Source organism: Pan paniscus, chromosome 1, assembly GCF_029289425.2.
Source record: "Pan paniscus chromosome 1, NHGRI_mPanPan1-v2.0_pri, whole genome shotgun sequence".
In the NCBI taxonomy this organism is placed as follows: domain Eukaryota; kingdom Metazoa; phylum Chordata; class Mammalia; order Primates; family Hominidae; genus Pan; species Pan paniscus.
This window is the reverse complement of record NC_073249.2, coordinates 31,091,428-31,116,395: the sequence shown is the minus strand read 5'-3', so window position 1 is coordinate 31,116,395 and position 24,968 is coordinate 31,091,428. Positions and strand designations below refer to the sequence as shown.

The following is a 24,968-nucleotide window of genomic DNA, read 5'->3' as shown; positions in this document are numbered from 1 at the left end:
GTGAATTCGCAGTTGATTCTAGTTACAGTAATGTTCAGTAAAGTTGCAGGAAACCCTGAATCCCTGAATTAGTGAACCATTGCTTCTAGAGGAAATACAGTTTTAGGCTCCTGTGAGCCTCTGGTCAGAACATTTTTGTCATTTTATCAATACATAACCTTGTCTTATGTGGATTTTTGGGGGGTTTTTTGTTTGTTTGTTTGTTTTTGTTTTTGTTTTCTGAAACAAGATCTGGCTCTATTACCCAGGCTGCTGGAGTGCAGTGGTGCAATCTTGGCTCACTGCAACCTCTGCCTCTTAGGCTCAAGCCATCCTCCCACCTCAGCCTCTGGATTAGCTGGGACTATAGGCGTACACTACCCACACCTGGCTGATTTTTGTATTTTTGGAAGAGATGAGGTTTTGCCATATTGCTCAGACTGGTCTTGAACTCATGAGCTCAATTGATCTGCCTGCCTTGGCCTCCCAAAGTGCTGGGATTACAGGCATGAGCCACTGCACCCAGCCTTATGTGTGTTTTTGTTTGAAGACAAAGAAGAGCTCCACTTGAAATGTTTTTCAGAAAGAAAGTGTTTGATTTTCCTTGGCCACATGCGGGGTCATACATCTGTAATCTCAGCACTTTGGAGGCTGAGGTGGGAGGATTGCTTGAACCCAGGAGTCTGAGGCCAGCCTAGGCAACATAGTGAGACCCCGTCACTACAAAAAGAATGGAAAAAACTAGCTGGATATGGTGGTGTGTGCCTGTAATCCCAGCTACTTGGGAGGCTGAGGCGGGAGGGTTGTTTGAGCCTGGGAGTTCGAGACTGCAGTGAGCTGTGACTGTGCCACTGTACTCCAGCCTGGATGACACAGCATGACCCTGTCCCAAAAAATAAAAAATTTAGACTGGGCATGGTGGCTCACACCTGTAATCTCAGCACTTTGGGAGGCCAAGGTGGGCAGATCACTTAAAGTCAGGAATTTGAGACCAGCCTGGCTAACATGGCAAAACCCATCTCTACCAAAAAAGAAAATATACAAAAAATTAGCCCAACATGGTGGTGCATGCCTGTAGTACCAGCTACTTGTGAGGCTAAGGCATAAGAATCACTTGAACCTGGGAGGCAGAGGTTGCAGTGGGCCGAGATTGTGCCACTGCACTCCAGCCTGGCTGACAGAGTGAGACTCTGTCTCAAAAATGAATAAATAAATTTTAAAAACAAAACTCTGAGATTAAAGAAAAAGGAAAAAAAAAGAGAGAAATCATTGAATTTTCCTTTTTTTTTTTTTTTTTTTTTGAGATGGAGTCTCGTTCTGTTGCCAGGCTGGAGTACAGTGGTGCTGTCTCGGTTCACCACCACCTCCGCCTCCCAGGTTCAAGCAATTCTTCTGCCTCAGCCTTCCGAGTAGCTGGTACTACAGGCACGTGCCACCACGCCCGGCTAATTTTTGTATTTTTAGTAGAGACGGGGTTTCAACATGTTGGCCAGGATAGTCTGGATCTCTTGACCTCATGATCCACCCACCTTGGTCTCCCAAAGTGTTGGGATTACAGGCGTGAGCCACCGCGGCTGGTCCCCCACTCCCCACCCCCTTTTTTTTTTTTTTAAGACAAAGTCTTGGTCTGTTGCCTAGGCTGGAGTGCAGTGGCATAATCAGAGCTCACTGCAGTCTTGACCTCCCAGGCTCAAGCAGTTCTCCCACTTCAACCTCCAAAGTAGCTAGGACCACAAGTGGGTGCCATCATGTCCAGCTAATTTTTCACTTTTTGTAAAGATGGGTCTCACTCTGTTGCCCAGGCTGTTCCCAAACTCCTGGGCTCAAGTGATCCTCCTGCCGTGGCCTCCCGAAGTGTTGGGATTACAGGCATGAGCCACTGCACCCAGCCTTCAATTTTTCAAACAACGAACTTTAATGCAAACTCATAGCACCATACATTTTGGGCATACTGTACTGTTAGAGGAAGTGGATAATAATAGTTATATTTAATATACTTTGTTGATTCATTAACATTTGAACTCATGGATGGCCAATAATGTGCCTGAACAAAGCTTATTCAACACATATTTTCTCTGAGAGGCACATTGCATCCTTGTGCTTAGGGACACTGCACAACCCGTCAGCATTATGCTTGCGGGCCATTTTAAACATTGCTGTAGCCAAGAAAAAGCACAGAAATGGAAAAAAATGTGGCACTAAATAGCTGTAGGAAGATCACCAGTTTACAATGAGAAAGTTGAAACAAGGCAGAGTGTCTCCTTCAGCCTCAGCTAGGAGTGTGCATGTAGGGAGACTCCAACCCTTCACTGCTCTAAGCATGTCTGTGAATGACTGCAAAAGTGCTATGAGTATTGATTTGGGGTTACAAATACATTTTACTTAGTTAGTCAATTCTCAAATACAGAATCCACAAATAACAGTGATTGACTGACTGAATCTCCTTGTGAACTGGCAACAGTCTGCATACCCAACCTGTGTGATCCGACCACTGCTTGCCTCTCAGGCTCACATCTTGTCATTCCCTAGACGACTAGGGTCATAGCATTCTGAACTAGTTTCTGGAATACAGTCTGCTCTCTGTCTTTCTAGTCGTGCTTATGGTACTCTATTGGCATACTCTTTTTATTCTTTACTTTCTCTTAACCAGCTTTTCTCTATCCTTTAGGTTTCAACTTAAATGTCTCCTCCACTTTGTCTTTTACAACTTTTCCTATCTCTGCAATGTAGATAAATAAAAGGATCATATATTTTACTTATTATTTTAAAACTTTTTTTTCTTATTTTTTTTTTTGAGACAGGGTCTTGGTATGTTGCCCATGCTGGTGTGCAGTGTGGCATGATCATAGCTCACTGTAACCTCCAATTCCCATGCTCAAGCAATCCTCCTGCCTCAGCCTTTTAATAATTGGGACCATAGGTGCATACCACCACGCCTGGTTGAAGAGTCCTTTATTTAATACAGTTAGTAATATAGGTCTGTTTGTTAAAGATGGGACAATTCTCCTTTGGCTTAACTCAGAATTTGCTATTTAATATAAGAAATTGCTGTTTTCTGCTCATGAAATTAAGTATTTCTGTAAAGGTGACCCATGGAGATGGACTTTCTAGTCAGGTAGTTGTATACATGTGGTCTTGGTTAAACTATTAAGTTATCTAAAACTTTTAGATGATAGTACTGGGAAACTATAAAGGCAGAGTCTTCAGACCTATGAGGAATCAGTGTGTAAATTACAGATATATTTAAAGAGTACTGACTTGTTTTATCAGGAAACTGAATCAGGCACTTATATTTGAATTTTAACTGGATTATAAAAATTGATAGGGATGTGCCCTATATCGACATTTGAAAAACTTCCTTTAGTAAGACGCTACTTGAGTTTCATAGAAAACACAGATATAACCCATATGTTGTTTGAATTTTATTTTTCTGGCTTTAATTTCTTTTCACATATTGTATAAGAAAGGTAGAAGAGTGTGCTTTCATGAGAACAAAACTCAAAACTCAAGTATTGTTTGTTAGACTGCAGAAGTTTCCTAAGTTCCATGGGGACAGAGACCTTGTCACTGTGAGGACAGCTATATCTCAGTTTGGCATAGAGCCTGATTCATGGTGTAGTACTTGATATCCATTTATTCACTGAATAAATTGGAAATTTCTCTTAACATGTTTTTTTAATACTCTTTTCTCATATACTAGATTATCATGGAGGTGAAATTAGCAGTTATATATATCAACTTGAATAATAGCAAAATGACTAAGATTGAATTTTTGGTGAATTGCAGTACTGTCAGTACGATTTGAAATTTGATCATAGTAAAATTGAAGGGGATCATGAATTAGAGATATACAGCAGGTGAATGTGGAAAAAACACCACTCAGTGTGCTTTTCTCTATTTTCTCACTCAGCCACTGAACAGCAACAATCATCACAGAAGACTTCTGTGATTAAATGTGTATGGATTCATTCCCACACCCTAAGCAAGTAATCAATTCTGCAGTGGATACCACCTGTTTGCTCTCCAATTCATTTCAACATTATCTACCTGGAGGTAGTGTCAGACCCCACAGACTGAGGGCTCAGCTTCATAAGACTGCCCAAACCCTTCAGATACCAGTCCTAAATCCAGACCTCTGGAACTTATGACCAACTGACTTAAAATTGGGGTTCCCGTAATCTTCCCTTTGGGTTCGATTAATTTTCTAGAGCAACTCACAGAACTCAGGGAGACACTTAAGTTTATGGGTTTATTATAAAGCATATTACAGCGGATACAGATGAACAGATGTATAGGGTGAAGTATAGGGTGAAGGGGTGTGGAGCTTCCATGCCCTCCCTGGGTGTGCCGTCCTGCAGGAACCTCCAGGAGTTCAGCTATCCAGAAGCTCTCTGAACCCTGTTTTTTTTTAATGTTTTATGGAGACTTCATTACATAAGCATGGTTGATTAAATCATCGAGGTGACCTGTTTAACTTTCAGCTTCCCTCCCTTCCCAGAGGTTGGGGAATGGAGCTGAAAGTCCCAAACTTCTATTCCTGTCTTGGTGCATCTAGTGACCAGCCCTGATCCTGAAGCTGCCTTGGGGCTACCAGCCCTCAATCATTAGCATACAAGAAGATACTCCTTTGGAGATTCCAAGGATTTTAGGAGTTGACCAAATAGATATTTCACAGTATCACAGAAGGTAAAGTGCTACAGTCTGCATTTTAAGTAATATATAAATGACAAGTGTTATAGAGGGGAGGGTGATGGCCCTACCTGAGTTATCCATGAACTACTCAGATTTATTGACTTGATACCTTGTTGGAAGTTTAGATACAATATATACTCGGTTCTTAAGCTTGTAGTCTTAAAACAATAAAAACCCCAAAACAGAAAAGCAGTCTTCCTAGTCAGTAAATCACCTCAGGTGAAAAAATAACAGTGGTTGATGATATCAAGTATGATAAAGGGTAAGATGATAGCCCCTGCCTCTGAGTTATCCTTGAGCTACTCAGATTTATGGAAGTTAAGATGCAACTCTAACTAGATTCTTAAGATTGTAGTCTTGGGACAGGGTGCGGGGGAAGCGTCTGTTGTCTGTAAATCAACCCAGGTTAAAAAAAAGAAGCCTTGATTGTTACTCGGGGCTGTGATCTGATGACTCCTCCCTCATAGAATGTGCCCATATGACTATAAAACAATAAGGAGTATCATTTCAGGTTTTCCAGGCAGCTAAAAAGCCTGAATTGTTCTTGTTATGTATGTGAAAAATGGCCATCTACTTATAACAAAAGACTTGATAACAATTCAGGTTAGAAGGTCCTAGGAGATATCCCTTCATTTTTGATAAACTACAATGCTGTATTTAAGATATAATAACCTAGCGGATAAATGTGCTTTTCATCAAACTGTAGCTTATAGCCTCCTTTATCATTTAAGTTACTTAAAATAGCAAAGGAACATGCCTAAGAAATGAAGTATATCATAGTCCTACTTGAGTGGTTTAGCAATTTATAAGACAGGCTCAGGAAACAGACTACTTCCAGAGTCTGTCTGTTTTGGCTTGCCCAATAGCACATGTAATCACATCTGACAGTGTTTTCCCATGGTAGCACTATCATTTTATTTTTGGTTATTTTTATGGAAACCTGGGATGACTTCATTTTTTTCAAAGGTAACTTTTCTTTTTTTGAAGCTTTAAAGCACCAATTTTGAATATTCTAAATTTAGTAATTGGCAGGAAAGACCATGTGGCATGAGCAGAACAGATGATTTACAGCTGAATGGGGAGCAGTAGTTTTAGAGAGCCTTGAATAACTAGGGGGATATGTATACTTAGGTAAAATCAGAATGAGGATGGTGAGTAGACTGTTCAGCTTAACTGAGGCTTAGATAGAAATTTTTTAAATTCAAGCTTTATTAAACTATGTTTTAAAATGTGTACATTAGTTCAGTACACATTAGTCCAAATTGAATCTCTGATACAAAACTTTGTAGTGTCTCACAAGTTGACAGCCCTGTTAGCTTTGCCTTTTTGACTTTGAGCATGTTTTTAACTTTTCTAAGCTTCAGAATCATCACCTGTGTAAATACAATAATAAAAGCAACTCATAGAAATGTTGTGAAATGAGCTGGGTGTGGTGGCTTACTCCTGAATCCCAGCACTTTGGAAGGCTGAGGTGGGTTGATCATTTGAGCCCAGGAGTTCAAGACCAGCCTGGACAACATAGTGAGACTTCATCTCTACAAAAAATTAGCTGAGCGTGGTGGTGTGTGCCTATAGTCCCAGCTACTTGGGAGGCTGAAAGGAGAGGATTGCATGAGCCTGGGAGATAGGCTGCAGTGAGCTAAGATTGTGCCACTATACTCCAGCCTGGGTGCCAGAGTGAGACCTTGTCTCAAAAAAAAAAAAAAGAAAAGAGAATAAGTGTTGTGAAATGATAATACATAAAAAGTGCTTTATAAATAGTGCCTAGATCTAACTACATGTTAGCTAGTTAGTATTATTATTTTATAGTACTTTGGAAAGGTTGTAGCACAGAGACATTGGCCACTCATGAAATAAGCAAAAGGTGGCCTGCATGTGATGATTCCCTGGCATATGAGTTATAAACTATAACAAGACTTAGGCAGCACTTTTATAATTGAAGTCACATTTATTTTCCCTCTATTTCTTGACATCAATTTTTAAGCTCTCTTCTCTGTTCCCCAGGTCCTCGGGATCTCTGTCTGTCCTCTGATTACTGATTATCATTTATTTAGTGCCTACTATTGTGCCAGGTCTGTGCTAAGCGCTTTTCATGTGTTATCATATTTAATCATGATAGCAACCCAGTGAAGTAGTTACTGTTTTTATCTCTGTTTTACTGATAAAGAAACTGAGACACAGAAGGGTTAGGTAACTTACCCAAAACTAGGCTATTAGAAAGTACTGGAATAAGAACATAACACCCCAAGTCTAATTCAGTAATCTGAGCTCTTAACCCCTATGCTATAACTCTCTAGTCATCTAAAGCTTCTCATTTAACACCTCACATGAATTCAAGATTCCCAATACCAGAGGCATTCCTGCCTTGTTTCTTTCTTCTTCTCTACCACAGCCACATAAAAATTCTCATTGTATGTGTCTGTGAGTGTATTTCTGCATGTGTGTGTGGTGTGTAATCAGCATTTAAGTGGTGCTTACTAAGGGGTAGGCACTCAAAGAACTTTACATATTTTAATTATGAAAACCCAATGAAGTACCGTTTTATTCCTATTTTTACAGATGAAGAAACTAAGGCAGAAGACTTAATGTCAGAAAAGCCACTTAGATTAGTGTGTGGAGTTGAAATTGAATCCTGCTAGCCTTACTTCATTGTCCCTTACTAACTGTCCTCAATCATGTTTTTACCGGGAGTTCTGTTTGACTTAGGGCAAATTTTAAAGGTGTGAAGGAAGTTAAAGGTTAACCAATAGGCTTACCACTTTCAGGTGGTATTTACATTTTAAAAGAAAAACTGTAATAGAGAATGTTTTTAAAAGTAAGGACTTAAGATAAGTGCTAAGAGAAAAAATTCCAGCTATTTGGCCTTTTATTGGAAGCACACACCTGGAGTATGAACTTTTAAACTACTTGGTTTTAATCTTGGAATTGATGTGTATTGCATTTCTTGGATCATAAATCATGCTTTTATGAAATCCCAATCTTACTTTCTTTATGCCCAATTTTTACCATCCAATTCTCAAATCTTTTGTTTCAGCCAGTCTCAACTTGGTGTCATTTTATAAATATTTCATCATCTTTAACATTCCCATCCCTTTGGACATGCTGATTTCTTCTGCCTGGAGTGCCAATAATAATATGATTACAATAGTAATTTTGATTTTCATACAGAGCACTGACTCAAATCTAGGATGTGTTTGGTTCTAGGTTCAGTGATCTTACCATCTGATCAACTGGCTTGGGTTATGGAATCTTACTTCCTTGGCTTCCTCCTTTCTTTTGTCATTCAAATTCTTGCATTAAGAAACAACTTGAATATCATCTTTGTAAAACTTTCTCTAAGCCATCCCAGATATCCCTGGTCACCCTTTCCTCGTTGTTTTTCTTTAAGAACACCTACAAATTCTATTGCAATTTGGCTATGTAATTTATCCACCCTACTAAACTCCTGAGTTCTTCAAGGAGAGAAACCTAGATTTAGATTTTTCCTTTGTCCTTTCTTGGCCATCACTCATAAGTGCTCAGTGAATGTTGAGGGACTGTGAGCCTTCTTAAAACTTTATCCCAGGCTAAGGAAAATGGCTCACTTTCCTGCCAGCAGCTAACCATTCGTATCTGGGGTCAGGGAACAGATGGCAAGTTTGAAAGGGAGCTGGAGGTTTGGGGGAAAAGGCAGCAGGAGATAAGAAATGCGTTATGACTACCTCAGTACGTCGGAGGTTTAGCCCTGCTCTGTTCAATATGGTAGCCTCTAGCCACATGTGATTTAAATTTAAGGTAATTAAAGAAAATAAAAATTCAGTTCTTCAGTTGTGCTAGCCACATTTGAAATACTCAATAGGCTCTTGTGGCTAGTGGCTACTGAGCAGCTTTAATAGAGAACACTGCCATGATTGGAACTTTTAGTCATTACTTCAATAAGCGTCCTTTGTAGTCCTTTAAGTTCCAGATTTTTATAGTAGAATGCAAAATTAATGTTTAAGGCAACACACAGGACTTCAAAGGCATTTTTTACTTGTCTGGTGATTTCCGTCTATGCCCTTAGACACCTGGCTATATCTGCTTCTGCTGTTATAGATCAGTGAGTGGAAAATTTTTTAAAAACCTCATTTGATTAGGATATAATAATATTTTGAGCCAGTTCTATTTTCTGATTTGCATAGTGATAATCTTTGATATCCTAGAAGTAAATCCTATTTTTTTAGTATGCTGGGAGACTTCATTACTTTGGCATTTTTAATTTGTTCATATTAAATGTCATCATTTTCATTGTCAGTGAATGCCTGATTAAAAACTTCTGAGATAGAGCTTCTTTAAGAAAATAATAAAATAAAAACCATGACTTAAGGGAATTCTTCTGGATATTTTTTTTAATTGGTGGGGTGAGTGCAGGTTGCATAAAATGGTGCTATAAACTTTTCATGGATTTATTGTGTGTTCATATTATGCATGTTGTGGTAGTCAAGCGGGGTAAGAAATGCACCAAAGAAAAATAGCCATGGTTTTGAAGTGGAGAATTGGTGTGGGTTACACCATCAGAAAGTGTTTTGGCTTGCTTTGGCTGCCTTTACAGTACCATTGAAAAACATGAAATCTGTGGCAATTTGTGTGTGAATACATCAGGACAAAACACTAGATGTCAGTGTTGCAGTTTTGACATGTTACCAGGAGCTAGTCAAGATTTTTCTGCTTTTAATCACCAAGATATTTTTTTATTGACCCAAACTTTTAAGCCATCTTGCCTCCTTACATTTAGTTAAATACTTACTACAGGAAGCACTTTTTCTAAGAATTGTTTATTTTGTTATTAGTGTCTGTGTAATGCTACTGACTCTGAAGAGTAAAACATATACAGTATTAAAATAATACAGCTTTCAGCTAACTATATTCTTCAAACTTTGTTTTCCAGTGTACTTTCCTGGGTACACTGGTCCTAGGAGCTGCCTCTTGGGGAAACATTTTGTGGCCCTGGAATAAAATAATTCAGTCTTTTATTGAATTGGTTAATAGTGCTGCCAGCTTTTAATTTAGATACCTTTTTTTTTAGTGTTATGGGCAATAATAAGATTCTTATATATTAACTATATTTGTATGTTAAAGCCTAGAGTCACAAATGTGTTCAGATTTCTTAAATTGACCCAGCATATAAGATACAGAAAAAGCTTTGAATTAAATGTTTTCATTAATTTTTTTCTCTTTATTAAGAAATATGCAGCTCTATTAGCATGATAGAATGGCAAGTGATTTCTTGTCTTTATAACATTTTCTTTTATACTGTTGGCATTTCGTGTTTTAAGATCATGCTTTTAAAAAATGTGAAATGTTATTGTTCTTTGTTATGTAATGTTCAGTTAGTTTTTTGAAGATACTTTATTTTTACTCATGCTCGAGGTTCATTTTTATATAGGCATGTTTTTATTTCCTACTTTCTAATTTGTTATTAATTTTTACTTGAAATGTATTAATGTTTTACATCATTTTTTGTTTCATGAATTTTCAGCACTGAAAAAATAAAGGTATTACGCAAAAATAATGCCCAAATTGCAAGTATTGTAATCACTTGCTAAAAGTCAGGTCTTTTTATGGCTTAAAGTCAAGAGAGTAGAGGGGATCACTCAGAAGGTAATACCTGACTATGCACTGTCTTCCATATACTTTGGTCATAACAATAAGCTGATATAAAATGGCTAAGAGGATGTTTAAAGGCAAATTATGAACATTTTGTTGAAATTATTTAAAGAAGAAACTGAGCCTCGGAGTTGAAGAACAGATAATTTTGAAGCAACAACAAGACTCAATCAATAGAGTTCTCAGAAGGTAGAAGCAGCGGTTATGGTTCTGATGCTTGGCTTTGGTAAGGGTAAATGGACCCAGAGCAGCCTCACTGAAATGCTGCAGTGCTTTTGGCATATGGATTGCTTTCTACTCCTCTGCATTTAAGTGAAGGTTCTGATCTGGGTGGGTGGAACAGAATTGAGTAAAGTAAGGAGCAGCAGGAAACCTGCTTATGCCTTGGCCTTTTTCTTCTAGCGTTAAATAGTATTTTATCTTAATGCAAGTATATCAATATTTAAAAAAATACTTAAACTACTAATATTGTTACATTTGTAGAGGTACTTTGATAGGAAAAGTTTCAGCTAATGGCATTTTCTGTAATAATCTTTTGAGATTCAACTAGTTTTGGAGTCATCCAAAGAAAGTGCAGTTATTTACCCAAAGACATCACTGCTAAATGGCAGCTGTTTGTATATTACTGAGTTTTCTTCCTTGTTGACTTCTCAGCCTTCTTTGTTAGCTCTTCTTCTGCTAATTAAAAAACACTCCAAGTTACTAAGCTATTGGATGATTGTCTTCTTCCAAGTATTTCCTAATAAGTTCTGCAGGTTTCTGAAGAACAGAAGCTCTCCAGAGGGCTCTGGATCATAGAGATGCATGCATGCAATGCTGGGTGCTTGTGCTCTCCTTGTTAAAGTGCACTTAATTTAAGAAGGTGAGAAAGAGCTGCTCAGCAAGTTGATTTGCAAGACAAGCCACCTTCTGGACTATTGTTTCTGCTAATCTTCCTCATCCATTTGAATTTTAAATGATGAACTAGTTTGCTGGTAACCTGTAGGTGCCTTTTTTGGTGGTTCTGCATGATAAAATTCAATGGTACACTTATACATTTGTATCTTCAATCAGAGCTTGGTATTTTCATTCAGTCACTCAGTGCTACAATTGAATCTAGTATCTTGGGCACGTTGTTAGATAATTTTTTTTCCAAAAATGTTAAAATGCCCAATTTTCTAATGTTATATGCAAATTCTTTTACATGAGGCTGATTTTTAGTTTTAGGCTTTTTTTCTGCATACAAATTCAGAATTTTAAATATCTGGGACAAATCCCTTAGAAGATTTATTCTGATAATACTGTACCTTTTTCTTATTAAAGTTTTCTGTTATTTGTTTTAATAACCTTCATTAGCCCCTTCCATTAGTTTAGTGACACAATTAATGTTCGTGTACTTGAATATACCTTGCACCAACTCCATGTCAACATCTGTCACCATTTTGACAATAAGGACGTGGCAGAGGCTGTTGGATTTGTTTCTGCTGCCTGGGTCCTGGGTTTGGAAGCTGCTGTGACATCCCCTGTGTATGTGGCTGGGCTAGGTCTCTGGGAGCTGATGGCAATGGGATAGATGGTCCTATTGCTCTTCATCATTACTATAGCTGTGGGACTCAGAAAAGTACCCCCCTTGCAAAAATGGGGACAGGCAGAGCTCCAGGAAGGGTTCGGGGGGCCTTGGCAGCCTCTGCCTAGGATATTAAAGTTTAATTTGCTTTTACTCTTAGGTTCTATAGGAAGCTGTGGATCGGAAAAGGACCACTTTTATTCTGATGATGACGCAATAGAAGCTGACAGTGAGGGTGATGCTGAGCCCTGTGACAAAGAAAGTGAAAATGATGGAGAATCAAGTGTTGGGACTAATATGGGCTGGGCAGATGCCATGGCTAAAGTCCTCAACAAGAAAACTCCTGAAAGTAAACCTACTATTCTGGTCAAAAATAAGAAGCTGGAAAAGGAAAAAGAAAAGTTAAAGCAAGAAAGACTAGAGAAAATAAAACAGGTGTGTTCCACCAGTTGTCTTGTAGATTAGATTGTTTGTCTAGGCTAGCTCTTATCTTGACCGAACTGTTTCTTGCAGTGTTTGACCAATTAACGTTCCAGTTTTTAACTTGTTTTTTATGTGAAGGTGGATAACTAAGGTTATGTTTAGGAATTTAGTCTAAATTATTCCATTGAGCATGTTCACTTTTTAATCATCTATGCAAAGGCAAAGTAATAGAAATGTAAACGCTGAGGAAACATCTTTTTAAAATCAAGTAATTATACACATGGTAGTGATTCCTGAGCCTATTTTATTTGTTTTAGCTGTCTGTTTGCTGACTTTATTAGGTTGTGAACTAAGAAGCATGTTAGTTACTTTTTTTTTGCCAAAACTTATTTTACAATAGGAATCTGTGACAATGTCGTAACTCAAGGATTGGTTGTAGTTCTGAAAACGGATTATTTCAGTGTTAGATACAAATCAGTGTTGGATAAATTTGAATTCATTATGCTTTTGTTGAACTACTGATGATAGTTGTTAGACTAGGTATAATCTATTAATTAAAGGCCAAAAGTTGTACATAAATTTGTTGTGTATTATAAAAGCTAAAAATCCGTGATAAGGCTTTCATATCACCTGTACTTGATGATCTCTGTCTAAAATACTTGGTTACTAAATTAAGCATGTTTTTTAATTAAAGAAAAATAACTTTCTACAAACGTACTGGCAGCATAGGAGTACTAATTCCCAAAGTCACTTCATAGGTAAAAATGAAAGAAACATAGGTTTGAACTGACATATATTTCCTTTTATGTTTACCATCTCCTTTTCTTGTTTCAAGATGAATGTTTTCTTTGTTCTTAATACTGGTTGCTCTGTGTGAAAGGTGGAAATTTTTAAGTATTGCTCTTAGAAACACAGCATACTCTATTATTAATTCAATATTCTTATTGTACTTTATTTAAGGTAAGTTTTGTCTTTAAATCTTTTTTTTTTTTGAGACGGAGTCTCGCTCTGTCGCCCAGGCTGGAGTGCAGTGGCGCGATCTCGGCTCACTGCAAGCTCCGCCTCCCGGGTTCACGCCATTCTCCTGCCTCAGCCTCCCGAGTAGCTGGGACTACAGGCGCCCGCTACCATGCCCGGCTAATTTTTTGTATTTTTAGTAGAGACGGGGTTTCACCGTGTTAGCCAGGATGGTCTCGATCTCCTGACCTCGTGATCCGCCCGCCTCGGCCTCCCAAAGTGCTGGGATTACAGGCGTGAGCCACCGCGCCCGGCCTGTCTTTAAATCTTATGGATAGCTTTTCAACTGAAAATTTGAATCTTTGTTTATTATCTGGCAAATGCTAGAAGAGGCTTCAAAAATATCAGAATCTTTGATTTCCTCTGGTCTCAGAGTTCTAGTGAGGGTAAGAACATTTTGAAGCCAAGAGGAATGAGTCTGTAACTCTGCTCTAGGCCAAAGCTTTGAGTGCTAGAGATGATACTGTCTCCATAATGCATGAAAGCGCATGTATTGATACCAGAAGCAAGACATGGCAGCCACAAATGCTCTTTGTGTGTATTTCTTAGAAGAGAATATGTAAATTATTATTTCCTATTTTAACTATTATGGTTTTCCAATATATCAGCTACTTATTTCTAATCATAAATACAAAAACAAATTTCAGAGTTAAGAATGTTTCAGGATTAAGCATACATATTATCCTTTGATACGGAATATAATTAAGAATTGACTGTTTCAAACTTAAAAGTAAGATTTAAAAAAAAAATTCCTGTCATAATCTGACAGTGAATTTCATGACCACTAAAATGAATTGTCTGGTTAGGAGAAAAATCTATTTCTTTAGAAAGCTATCAGGCTAATCTTTATAGTGAGCACAAGAATTTGGTTTTACTGTGATTAGACACTTTCATTAATACAAAATGAGAAATAGATGAGTAAAGGCATAGATAAAAAAAGAAATTTTAATAAAAACGTTGTCTTTATTACTGGTTTTGATGCTTGCCAGCATTCATTGATTAATGCATTATATCATTATATTTGATATTTGGTTAAATGTTGGCCTGAGAAGGAGACATGAACATGCAATGTATCAAATCAGATTCCTGGGACCAGGATACTATTTAAAGACAAGTTCAAACTAAATTATGTTACCTAGGGAATTTTCTTATTTCCCACCTCCCCTTCTGCTTCTGTACAGTTTGCTGTAGCTTACAACTGATAAACCATATATGGCAAGAATATTGGTCAGATATGCTACAAGAGGAGAAATGGATTTAAATGATTCTCTGCATAGAAAAATAGTCATTGTATAAGTATCTGGATACGATGCTGTTCTTTTAAAAGCTGATACATTTTCTTAATAATAATTCTGATGACTGAGGAAGTCATTTTCTGAAAGTAAAGATAAACTTACAATTTTCAAAGAGGGTAGTTTGGAATTCTTCCTTATGCTTCCCTCTGATGATCTGGTGATGGCAGAGCAGGCATGTGGCTCCCTCACACCCTATCTTGTACTGCCTGGCCGAATATGCTGGCAGCTCTCCAGGCCCCTGCTGTCAAAGGGCCTGACAGAAACTCACTTTGTGCCTCTCGCATGACACGCTGAGTGCTAACCACAGGCTCTCGAAGCTGAACCCCTAACATTGTGTTTTTTTAAAAGTCCCTGACAAACTAAGCCAGAATGATTTATTACCTTCACCCTTTCACAGAGTATCATACCAATGTTTGCTGCACTTTCAGAAATATCTAATATTCTTTCACATAACAATATTTATAACGCAGCGTGATAAGAGGCTGGAGTGGGAAATGATGTGCAGAGTAAAGCCAGATGTTGTCCAAGACAAAGAGACAGAGAGAAATCTTCAGAGAATTGCAACAAGGTAAGGTAGTGTTTTTGCCCTTTAAAAAATAAGTATACTAAAGCTTTCATAGTGGTTCTATTTTTGACCCAATTTGATTCTTAAGCTCAGCCTTCTCAGAGCCAAGTGATATATATCTAAGCCTGCCTGTTCAACACTGAATTCAACCAGAGATTTTCCAGGTCTCGTGAGGCAAGAATATAATGTGCTAAGTGTATATTTGGTAAGAACCTATTTCAGATCATCTTGTTTTTATAGTCACGAGAACTGTGTAATCAGACCTCTTACTGCATTTCTCTTATGATGCTTGTCTAAATTTGTGGCACTCAATGATGATTTTTATCTTGCATTATATTTATGGCATAATACATTACACATTATAGCTATTTCGTGCTATCTTTTTACTCTGCTTATTTATTCATTGGCACCAAACGTTTACTTGATGCCCTCTGTGTCCAAAGACAAACAGGATATAGTGGCTGCTAGGTGGTCCTTGCCTGGTCATCTGTAGGAATTACAGTCTCTTTGAGAGTAGAATTATGTCTATGTGTTGGGAACATAGAACAGGAGATTGTCTGGGAGAGTTTGAGAAGGCATTACAGAGGAGATAACATTTGGGCTGCTGCTAAAGAATGTAGCAGTTATATTTAGCAGAATTACTTTTAAATTCTTGTTACCTAAATTATTTTGGTCATTTTCTAGTCCATCTCGGTGTTACACAATGCGATAGCGTGGTGTGGTGAATAAGGGCATGAGTGATAGAGCCAGACTGCTCGGTTCAAATCATAGTACTGGCTCTTACTAGCAGTGTGTCCCTGGGCATGCTACTTGATTTCTTTTTCTCTCAGTTTATCTGTAAATAGAGGATAATATACCTAGCCTATAGGGTTTCTTTGATAATTAAATGGATTAATACATATACAGAACTTAGAAAAGTACAGGCTCAGTACATGAGAGTGAGTGCCTCCTTAAATTTTATGTCCTAGGCGCCTCCCTTTCCTCACCCTGGTCCTGTCACTACTGTGAAGGGTCTGGAATTTTACTCTCCTTATAAGCTCATAAGCTAGCCTGTCAAAGTTTCCTGGATGCTGATAGAAGACAAGACACTTTGGATCAAAGACAAAGGACTTTCTTATTCATGGCAAAAACAGTAGCAGAGCTTCATGTTCCCACTGTTTCCTTTGTCCCATAGAGGGAGTGCAGGTGTCCTAGATGGATGCCCGCATGTGCAATATGTTGTGTTATAAGAACTGGAACACTGTGCTTGGGAATCTATCACTTTTATACTGATTGGTAACAAGCCTGCTCTTTGTCGGGGGGAGATGTTACCTCATCCCTCAAGGTCACTACCTACAAACACAACCCTGAGAAATGGCCTGGATAAAGAGCAGTCAGGTGCATTCATTCTTGAAAAATCCAGCAACCATATGCAGGGATGCTCAAGGCCCAATAATTATTGGAAGAGGCAGATTGCCTCTTATTAGAGCAAGAAAATTCATAGATTGCAGAATTTTAGAGCCGGAAGGGATCTTAACAGTCTAAATCAACGCTATCCAGGAGAAATGAATGTGAGTTACATTCATTTGTAATTTAATATGTAATTTAAAATGTTCTTATAGCCACAATGAGAAATATAAAATGAAAGAGGTGAAATTAACTTCAATAATATTTTATTTAACTCTGCATTCAAAATATTCATCATGTAGTCAGTATGAAGCAGTTATTAATGATATTTAAGGATTCTATTTTTCATACTGAGTCTTTGAAATCTGGTGTATTTTCATTTACAGCACATGGCAATTCAGACCAGTCACACTTCAAGTGCTCACTAGCCACATGTGGCTTGTGGCTCCTGTATTGGATGCTACAGGTCTTAATTTTCAGAATTTATCTTTGAATGAACTCAAATAAATACGGAACATAGTTTTTAAAATAAGTATTTTTTAAAGTAGGATTTTACAATGGTTTCATAACACAAGAGTTGCAGATAACATAGCTAAATACTTTTTAAGCTACTGAGGCATTATTTTTCCAATTTACAGATGAAATTGAGATCCAGAAAAATCTTTCTTGGAGTGAAGCACAAAGTTATGTACCAATCCACATTTGTTATCTGTTTAGAAATTTATATTCATTCATTGAAATGTATGTTCATTTTTCAGTTGTATTTATCAAATGTATTTAACCACTTATCCCGTTCTTTCCTTTGAGTACTTGTTAAATGCTTGCCTCTTTTCTAGACAGTGAAAATACGTTTTTCCTATCCTCAGAGTTTGTATTCTAGGGTAATTATTTAATACATCATTCTGGTCATTTTATATTCTACAGGGGTGTGGTGCAATTATTTAATGCTGTTCAGAAACATCAAAAGAATGTTGATGAAAAGGTTAAGGAAGCTGGAAGTTCTATGAGAAAGCGTGCTAAGTTGATATCAACTGTTTCCAAGAAAGATTTCATCAGTGTTTTGAGAGGGATGGATGGAAGTACAAATGAGACTACTTCAAGCAGGAAGAAACCAAAAGCCAAACAGGTAAAAACTTTTCTATAGGATTCAGTGTATCAGACTTTCAGCTCTAAAACTAGTCTTGAGATGGAAAACCAGACTATAGAATTACAGGGTTTTGTGTTTTTTTCCTAGATTGTATTAAAATTCCTCCATGCCCGCAACCTTTAGAGATAGGGCTTGCCTCTCTCCTATCTGAAATCCTGCCATTTTGCACATTTTGGAAAATAGAAGCCTGTGTGGGCCACAGCTTTAATTTCAGACTTTACCCATAGATGGTGTGTAACTTACAAAATATGAAGAGTCAGAGAGTTTTAGGAAATAATGGTAGAAAGTCATTCTTGCATTGAGGCATCTTTAGTGATGTTTGGTTGAGAGATTAAGAGCATAAATACTTTCTATGACCTTTGGCATGAGAACTTTGCTTCTCCAGCTGCCTCAGTAGTTTCTTTCTTTTTTTTTTTTTTTTGATGGAGTCTTGCTCCCTGGCCCAGGCTGGAGTGCAGTGGCGTGATCTCGGCTCACTGAAACCTCCACCTCCCAGGTTCAAGCAATTCTCTTGCCTCAGCCTCCTGAGTAGCCGGGTTTACAGGCACACGCCATCACCTCCGGCTAATTTTTGTATTTTTAGTAGAGACGGGGTTTCACCATGTTGACCAGGCTGGTCTTGAACTTCTGACCTCAGGTGATCCACCCGCCTCGGCCTTCCAAAGTGCTGGGATTCCAGGTGTGAGCCACCGAGCCCAGCCAGTAATTTCTTTTTAATGTACCAGGTGAAAGGTTTTGAGATGTGCTTTAATTTTATAAGTGGTGGGTTTCTATTGTTGTTGTTTTAAAAAAGCAAAATATGTAGTTATATTTTGATGGCTTGATTTCTGTTGCCAAAACCAAAGGTACTTTTAATCAGTCAGGAAATGAGAATTTCTGTCATAAATTTTTTTGTTTGGGAAAATAATTGAAACCCGAGCAAGAAGAGCATTTAGGAATTTTATGCTAGCCTAGGGTTGGAGCATTTTTTAAAGTTTCTTGATTAAGTTCATATTTTACCTAAGTGACAAAAGTTTTGAATCTACTTGTCTCTTTCTTGAATATCAAAGGGCTCAAATTGTATATTTATATAATAATAGTTCTCACTAGTGCTGCTATTTTAAAGTGTCTATCAGAAGTACTTGTAAATTCATGAACACTGTGTTTGGGGATTTATACTTTTTAGTTCAAAAGCCTTAATAGGCTGTATTCTCGCTAGTAACATTTTACTGTAAGAGTTAGAGAAAGATTCAGCAACATTGGATGGGAAAGAACTAGTGGGAAGATGAAGAGACTTAGTTTTTTTTTTTTTTTTCCTATTGGTTTCAAAATAACATTTTATAGAAGCACATACTTTTGCTTTGGGATTATTTCTTTCATGAGTTATGAAAATACACAACAGATTCTTTCCACTGGCATTGTATTTTTTTCTTACCATTTGCACTTGCCCTTGACTTTCTTTTTTTCTACTTCAGTGATCACAGTATTTGTAAATCTGGGACAAGGTCAAAAATTGCTTGAGACTTAAGCCAAAGTGATTTTGCTCTAAAAGTAATTTGTTTCTAGAACACCCTGCCCCATGCCATCAATACCCTGACATATTTCTTTCTTTTAAAAATGTGTGTTTTCATGTTGATTGCATATTTATGGAAAAACAGACTCCTTTTTAAAAATTTTGCTTGAGTTTGCATCTGAATAACTATGAAAGTACTATACTATTTGAGATTGGATCAGTTACTGATATAAAGCATATTTCTTGTCCGGATGCGGTGGCTCATGCCTGTAATCCCAGCACTTTGGGAGGCCAAGGTGGGCGGATCACGAGGTCAGGAGTTCGAGACCAGCCTGGCCAACATGGTGAAACACTGTCTCTACTAAAAATACAAAAATTAACTGGGCATGGTGGCACCCACCTGTAATCCCAGCTAATCAGGAGGCTGAGGCGGGAGAATCTCTTGAACCCGGGAGGCGGAGGGTGCAGTGAGCCGAGATTGTGCCACTGCACTCCAGCCTGGGTGACAGAGAGAGACTCCATCTCAAAAAAAAAAAAAAAAAAAAACATATTTATTAAGTGCCTGTTTCTACCAGGTGTTATCCTTGTTGTGTCCTTTAAAATCTTACAATTAAGATGGACAAATGACTTCAAGTAAATAAGTAAGCAAGATTAACTTGATAGTAGGCAAATTCTAAATTAGTATGTCAAGTGCACGTTAACATTAGTTACACCAGCTCTAACAAAATGTACATTAAGTGGCTACCCCTGTGTGAAGGGAATTTCAGAGTAACTGTGTACTATTTATTTAGAGCATAGATCATTATATCTATGTATGTTACTTGAAATAGGTGAACTTTTAAGGTAGTTCAAGGGAAGGCAGGGTGGCAAAGGTGAGCATAGATTTGATGTGCCAAAGTGCTATTCAGAAATGAATCATTGATGAGCTAAATAAAGGAAGAGATTAAGAAAGTAGAAAGTAATATTTGCCATTTTTTTCTTATATTTAACCTTGTCCTAGCACCATAGCTATTGTACTCTTTCCTCATAGATGTTCCTTCTCTCATCATAAAATGGAACAAAAGAAATCTTATTGTTTTCCCTTCCCTGGGCTGTAATGATATTCAGAGCACAGATTTTTAAATTCAATATTCCTAATATTGTGAAGTCTCTAAAATTGGAGGCCACCCACATATAAACTAGATTCACTGGCAGCCATCTATCAGGATACCAATTTGGAAACACCTTCATTTTAATGACTTCAATTCTTTTTCCCAGTTATATGTGTTATTCAGTTTTGACGTTAAAGTCTTATGTTCAATAATCAAAAGAGGCAGGAGTTTTATATTAAATATGGATAGAATTGTAATAATATAACATAGGTTATATACATTGAGCCCGTTATTGTTAACCATACTTTAGGAGTGGTTTTGGTGTTTGGTTTTGTTTTCTCCTAATGTACACATGACTTGGGAATTTATTTTAAAGAACGCTTTTTTTAAAAAATAATTGTTATAGAAATTTCATATTTCTTCAAGGTATAAGAAACAGACATTGTGATAAATGTTTTTTAACTGTGATAGGACCCGAACAAGTCATTTTTCTTTTTCTTTCTTTCTTTTTTTTTTGAGACAAAGTCTCGCTCTGTTGCCCAGGCAGGAGTGCAGTGGAGCGATCTCAGCTCATTGCAACCTCCGCCTCCTGGGTTCAAGTGATTCTCCTGTCTCAGCCTCCCGAGTAGCTGGGATTACAGGCGTGCACCACCATGCCCAGCTAATTTTTGTATTTTTAGTAGAGACAGGGTTTCACCATGTTGATCAGGCTGGTCACGAACTCCTGACCTCAGGTGATCCGCCTGCCTCGGCCTCCCAAAGTGCTGGGATTACAGGCATGAGCCACCATGGCCAGCCGAACAAGTCATTTTTCTTAGAGTCTTTTCTGCGTTAGAATTTTATTATCAAAGCAATAGGAGCACAGTATGAAAAGTGAATTTATGGTTAAATAAAATAACCACTGCCCTTTTCCATTCTTCTCTATACCTTGGCAACTCTTAGTACTTTCTTCTGGTATTTACCTCCATATCTTAAATAATATTTACACTATTTCTTTATCAGTACTAGATACTATCTTTTATGGAAGATAAAGTTGGTTTTCCTCACACCTCTCCACATTCTGTCCTTCCAACATAGTATATTAAAATTTCTTACACTAGATTGAATACTAGTATTCAATGTGAATATTGTTCACTGCTGAGCAAAATAATATACAATAATAATACTTACTTTCTTCAGCTTTGTTACAATTTTTATTTTTCCTGGAGTTATCACTTGCCTTTTTTTTCCTTTAGTTTTGTATATGCCAAAATCCTTCCATACTCTTCAAAAGAACTGTTAAGCCCTTCTCAGTAGTATATTTCTTGTGATCATCCTGCTGCTACTCTCTAAACTGGTTGTTCTTTACCTGCTGTGCACTGTCATTTTGCAACATTGCTTTATCCCCTTCCTGGGAATTCCATTTGCCTCTCGCCTCTCTCCTATGCAGTATCCTCTGTTTTTTTGGACTAAACGTCTTATTTTCTCTTGGCCTTCTCCTGCATTTTAGTGATGGCACAGTTTTCAGCATTCTGGGAGAGAGTATAGGTGTCCTTATTTTTTATTGATATGTTGGCCCGATAGATGGCTTCCAATATTTGGAAAAGGATTTTTGCAGATGCAATTAAATTAATGATCTTGAGATGAAGGAGGTAATCTCGAATTATTCGGGTAGGCCCTAAGACCAGTGACAAGTGTTCTTAGACACATAGGAGAAATTTGACAGACAGAATCGGAGCAGGCAGTGTGACCATGGAGGAATAGGTGGGAGTGATGTGGCTGCAAGTCAAAGAATGCCAAGAAACACCAGAAGCTGGAGGAGACAGCAAGGGATGGGTTCTCCCCTGAAGCCCCAAGAGGGAGTGAGGCTTTGCCAGATATGGGCATCGGGCCTCCAGAACTGTGAGAGAGTAAATTGCTATTGTTTTCAGCTACCTAGTTTGTAGCAATTTGTTATGGCAGCCACAGGAAACTAATAGAACATAGATGTCCATGTTGGAAAGTAATTTTCTCTCAGAAGTTTGAGAGAAATTTTTTCTTTCTTTTTTCTTTTTTTTTTTTTTTTTTAGCCATTGAGAGGTTCAGTGCTGCTCTGCTCTTTTTGATTCTTTTCTTTTTGGAACCTTTTAAGACCTTCTCTATCCCCGTTCTTAAAACATTTGTAGTGAATAATTGGTAGTCACTAATTTTATTTTATTTGTATTTTTGTGAGATAGGGCTATGAAAAAAGATACTGTTAGTGGATGTGAGAAGACATAAAAAAAGAATGATTCTTAGCCAATAAATAGAACTTTGGGGTAAAGTGTTGAATGTTAAATTCAGTGGAGATTTGGTTCTATGGAATGAATCAGATCACCACATATTTCATTTAGAAACAAGAAGAGGAACCTTCTTTGCCAAATTGTTTTAGTAGCTGTTCTGGGTGGTACATATATTGCTCACGAAATAAGAAAATCGTAAAGTTGGAAAAATTGTGATGTGGGGATAGTATAGGAAATGTGACTCAGGAGGAAAGTACTTTAGAAGAATATAAGAAACTTAGCTTTGATTTTTAAAATGGCATGAAGTAAACATGGTAAGGGGGAAAAAGCCTGCCAGTTCTGTAATTTTTCAGATTCCTTATAGTTTTCTTTCCTGTTTTCTTCCATGGAAGTTGGAATGTAGGATGTTTGCTAATGAGTGGGGAGTTAGAAAAAGGGATTCTGAGGAAGTAGGTTGGCATTAGATTTGAAGTGTCCTATCTTGAGGAATCTGGACTTTATTCCTTACGCATTTGGAGGCCAATGCCATAAGGTAAGTGATCTGGTCAGATTTGATTTTTCTGTCTTTCTCTTTTGATTTATTTCAGCTTTTATTTTAGACTAAGGAGGTACATGTAGAGGTTTGTTACAAGAGTAATATTGTGCAGTGCTGAAGTTTGGGGAATGATTGAATCTGTTGCTCAGATAGTGAAGATTTCATTATTTTTAAGGAAAAGAAAGGGCTGAAGCATGGTCAGAAGACCAATTAGTGGAAGACAATTGCCATAATTAAAGCAAGGGGAGAGAACGTGAACTAAGATTGTGTGGGGTAAATTGGGTTGGGGTGAAGGGAAAAGAAGAATCAGATTGGAGAGGCAATTTTAAGGTATAGATTGACTTGATTTGTGATTAACATGATGTAGAGGGATATGGGAGAGGGAGGACTTATTAATAACTCAGAGGTTTACAACTTGGGAGACTCAGAAATGGTGACAGCTTTCACCAAAATAGAGAATATAAAATATGGAACATGTCTGAGAGGTAAAGATTTTTGGAGGCAGTGACTGCTCCAGGTTATAATCAGAAATGAGAAGGATGACAGTAAAGATCAGGTTAACAGCAGCAGTGTGGCAGAAGCATTTGGTTAGTGCAGGAAATAGCATGGCCAGAAACAAGGAGGCAACCAGAATAGCAGAGTATGGTGAGGCCACCTGGGGCAGGTGCTGATGAGTCCTGTATGTCTTAGTAGGGTTCCTGAATCTTTAAGAATGATTAACTTGTTTACTGAGTCAGGGAAGATGAATAGTCTATTTTAGAGAGTTTTCCACATGAATAAATGTAATATCTTCTAGGTTTAGATAACTAATTTTCAGTTATTTGGAAGGAATTCCCTAATCCAGAGGCTGTAATTCCTCTCTTCGATCAAATACAGGAAGCATCATCCCAATTACATACCAACATGTGGCAAGGCATATTGACCAATATCTTGATGTTGACCCCGAGTGATTTTTATTTTATTTTATTTTATGTTTTGTTATTTTATTATTTTTAAAGAGATGGAATCTTGCTATGCTGCCCAGCCTGGTCTCGAACTCCTGGGTTCAAGTGATCCACCCACCTAGGCCTCCCAAAGTGCTGGGATTACAGGCATGAGCCACCATGCCTGGTGACCCTGAGTGATTTTTAAAAATATTACATTGTATTTAGAACACTGTTTAAGGAAGCAACAAAAACATATTTTTTAAGTAAAGTTTTATAAAAAAATTAAGCTTTAACTCTTAAAGGATTAATACCTCTGTTCCTCTATTCAAAACATGTTCCTATCTAGAGTGATTTGTTTCTCAGTATGTTAATCAAGATTTTATTAATGTAGAGGCATTAATTTTTTTTCTTAGCTTTCAAAGTTGTAATTATTCCTTTTAATGTTTTCTTGAAAAGCCAACTAAAATTCAATCAGATTTCTTGGAATGTAATTCTGTTACTCTAAAGGCCGACAGAAGCGGATGTGATGTTAAATCTGTGAGTCTCTAAGGAGAATATGTTGGCTGCTGTTAGGAAAGCATTGGCTTTACTTGTACTCTTGAATTACAGACTTTCTACAAGGTTTTCATTTATTTGAAATTGCCAATATATCAATTTCAGGTTTTTTTTAAATAATGAAACTGAAATTATAATTTTATAGTAAGGGAAAATGCTAGCTGGTTTCTGTTAGAAAATGATTTTTTGGCAGGGCATGGTGGCTCACATCTGTAATCTCAGCACTTTGGGAGGCCGAGGCGGGCTGATCACAAGGTCAGGAGATCGAAACCATCCTGGCCAACATGGTGAAACCCCGTCTCTACTAAAAATACAAAAATTAGCCAGGCGTGGTGGTAGGGGCCTGTAATCGCAGCTACTTGGGAGGCTGAGGCAGGAGAATCGCTTGAACCTGGGAGATGGAGGTAGCAGTGTGCTGAGATTGCACCACTGCACTCCAGCCTGGTGACAGAGA

General features: G+C 37.6%; 1 protein-coding gene across 1 annotated transcript in view; it reads left to right on the top strand.

Moving 5' to 3' along the window:
* Positions 1 to 24,968, top strand: part of RRP15 (ribosomal RNA processing 15 homolog) — a 47,122-nt gene that overhangs the window by 5,559 nt on the left and 16,595 nt on the right. Inside the window, exons 2-4 of the mRNA XM_008966769.6 lie at positions 12,003 to 12,277; positions 15,048 to 15,145; positions 17,453 to 17,654. Of these exons, the coding sequence (XP_008965017.1) occupies positions 12,003 to 12,277; positions 15,048 to 15,145; positions 17,453 to 17,654 (575 nt within the window). The remainder of the gene's footprint in view (positions 1 to 12,002; positions 12,278 to 15,047; positions 15,146 to 17,452; positions 17,655 to 24,968) is intronic.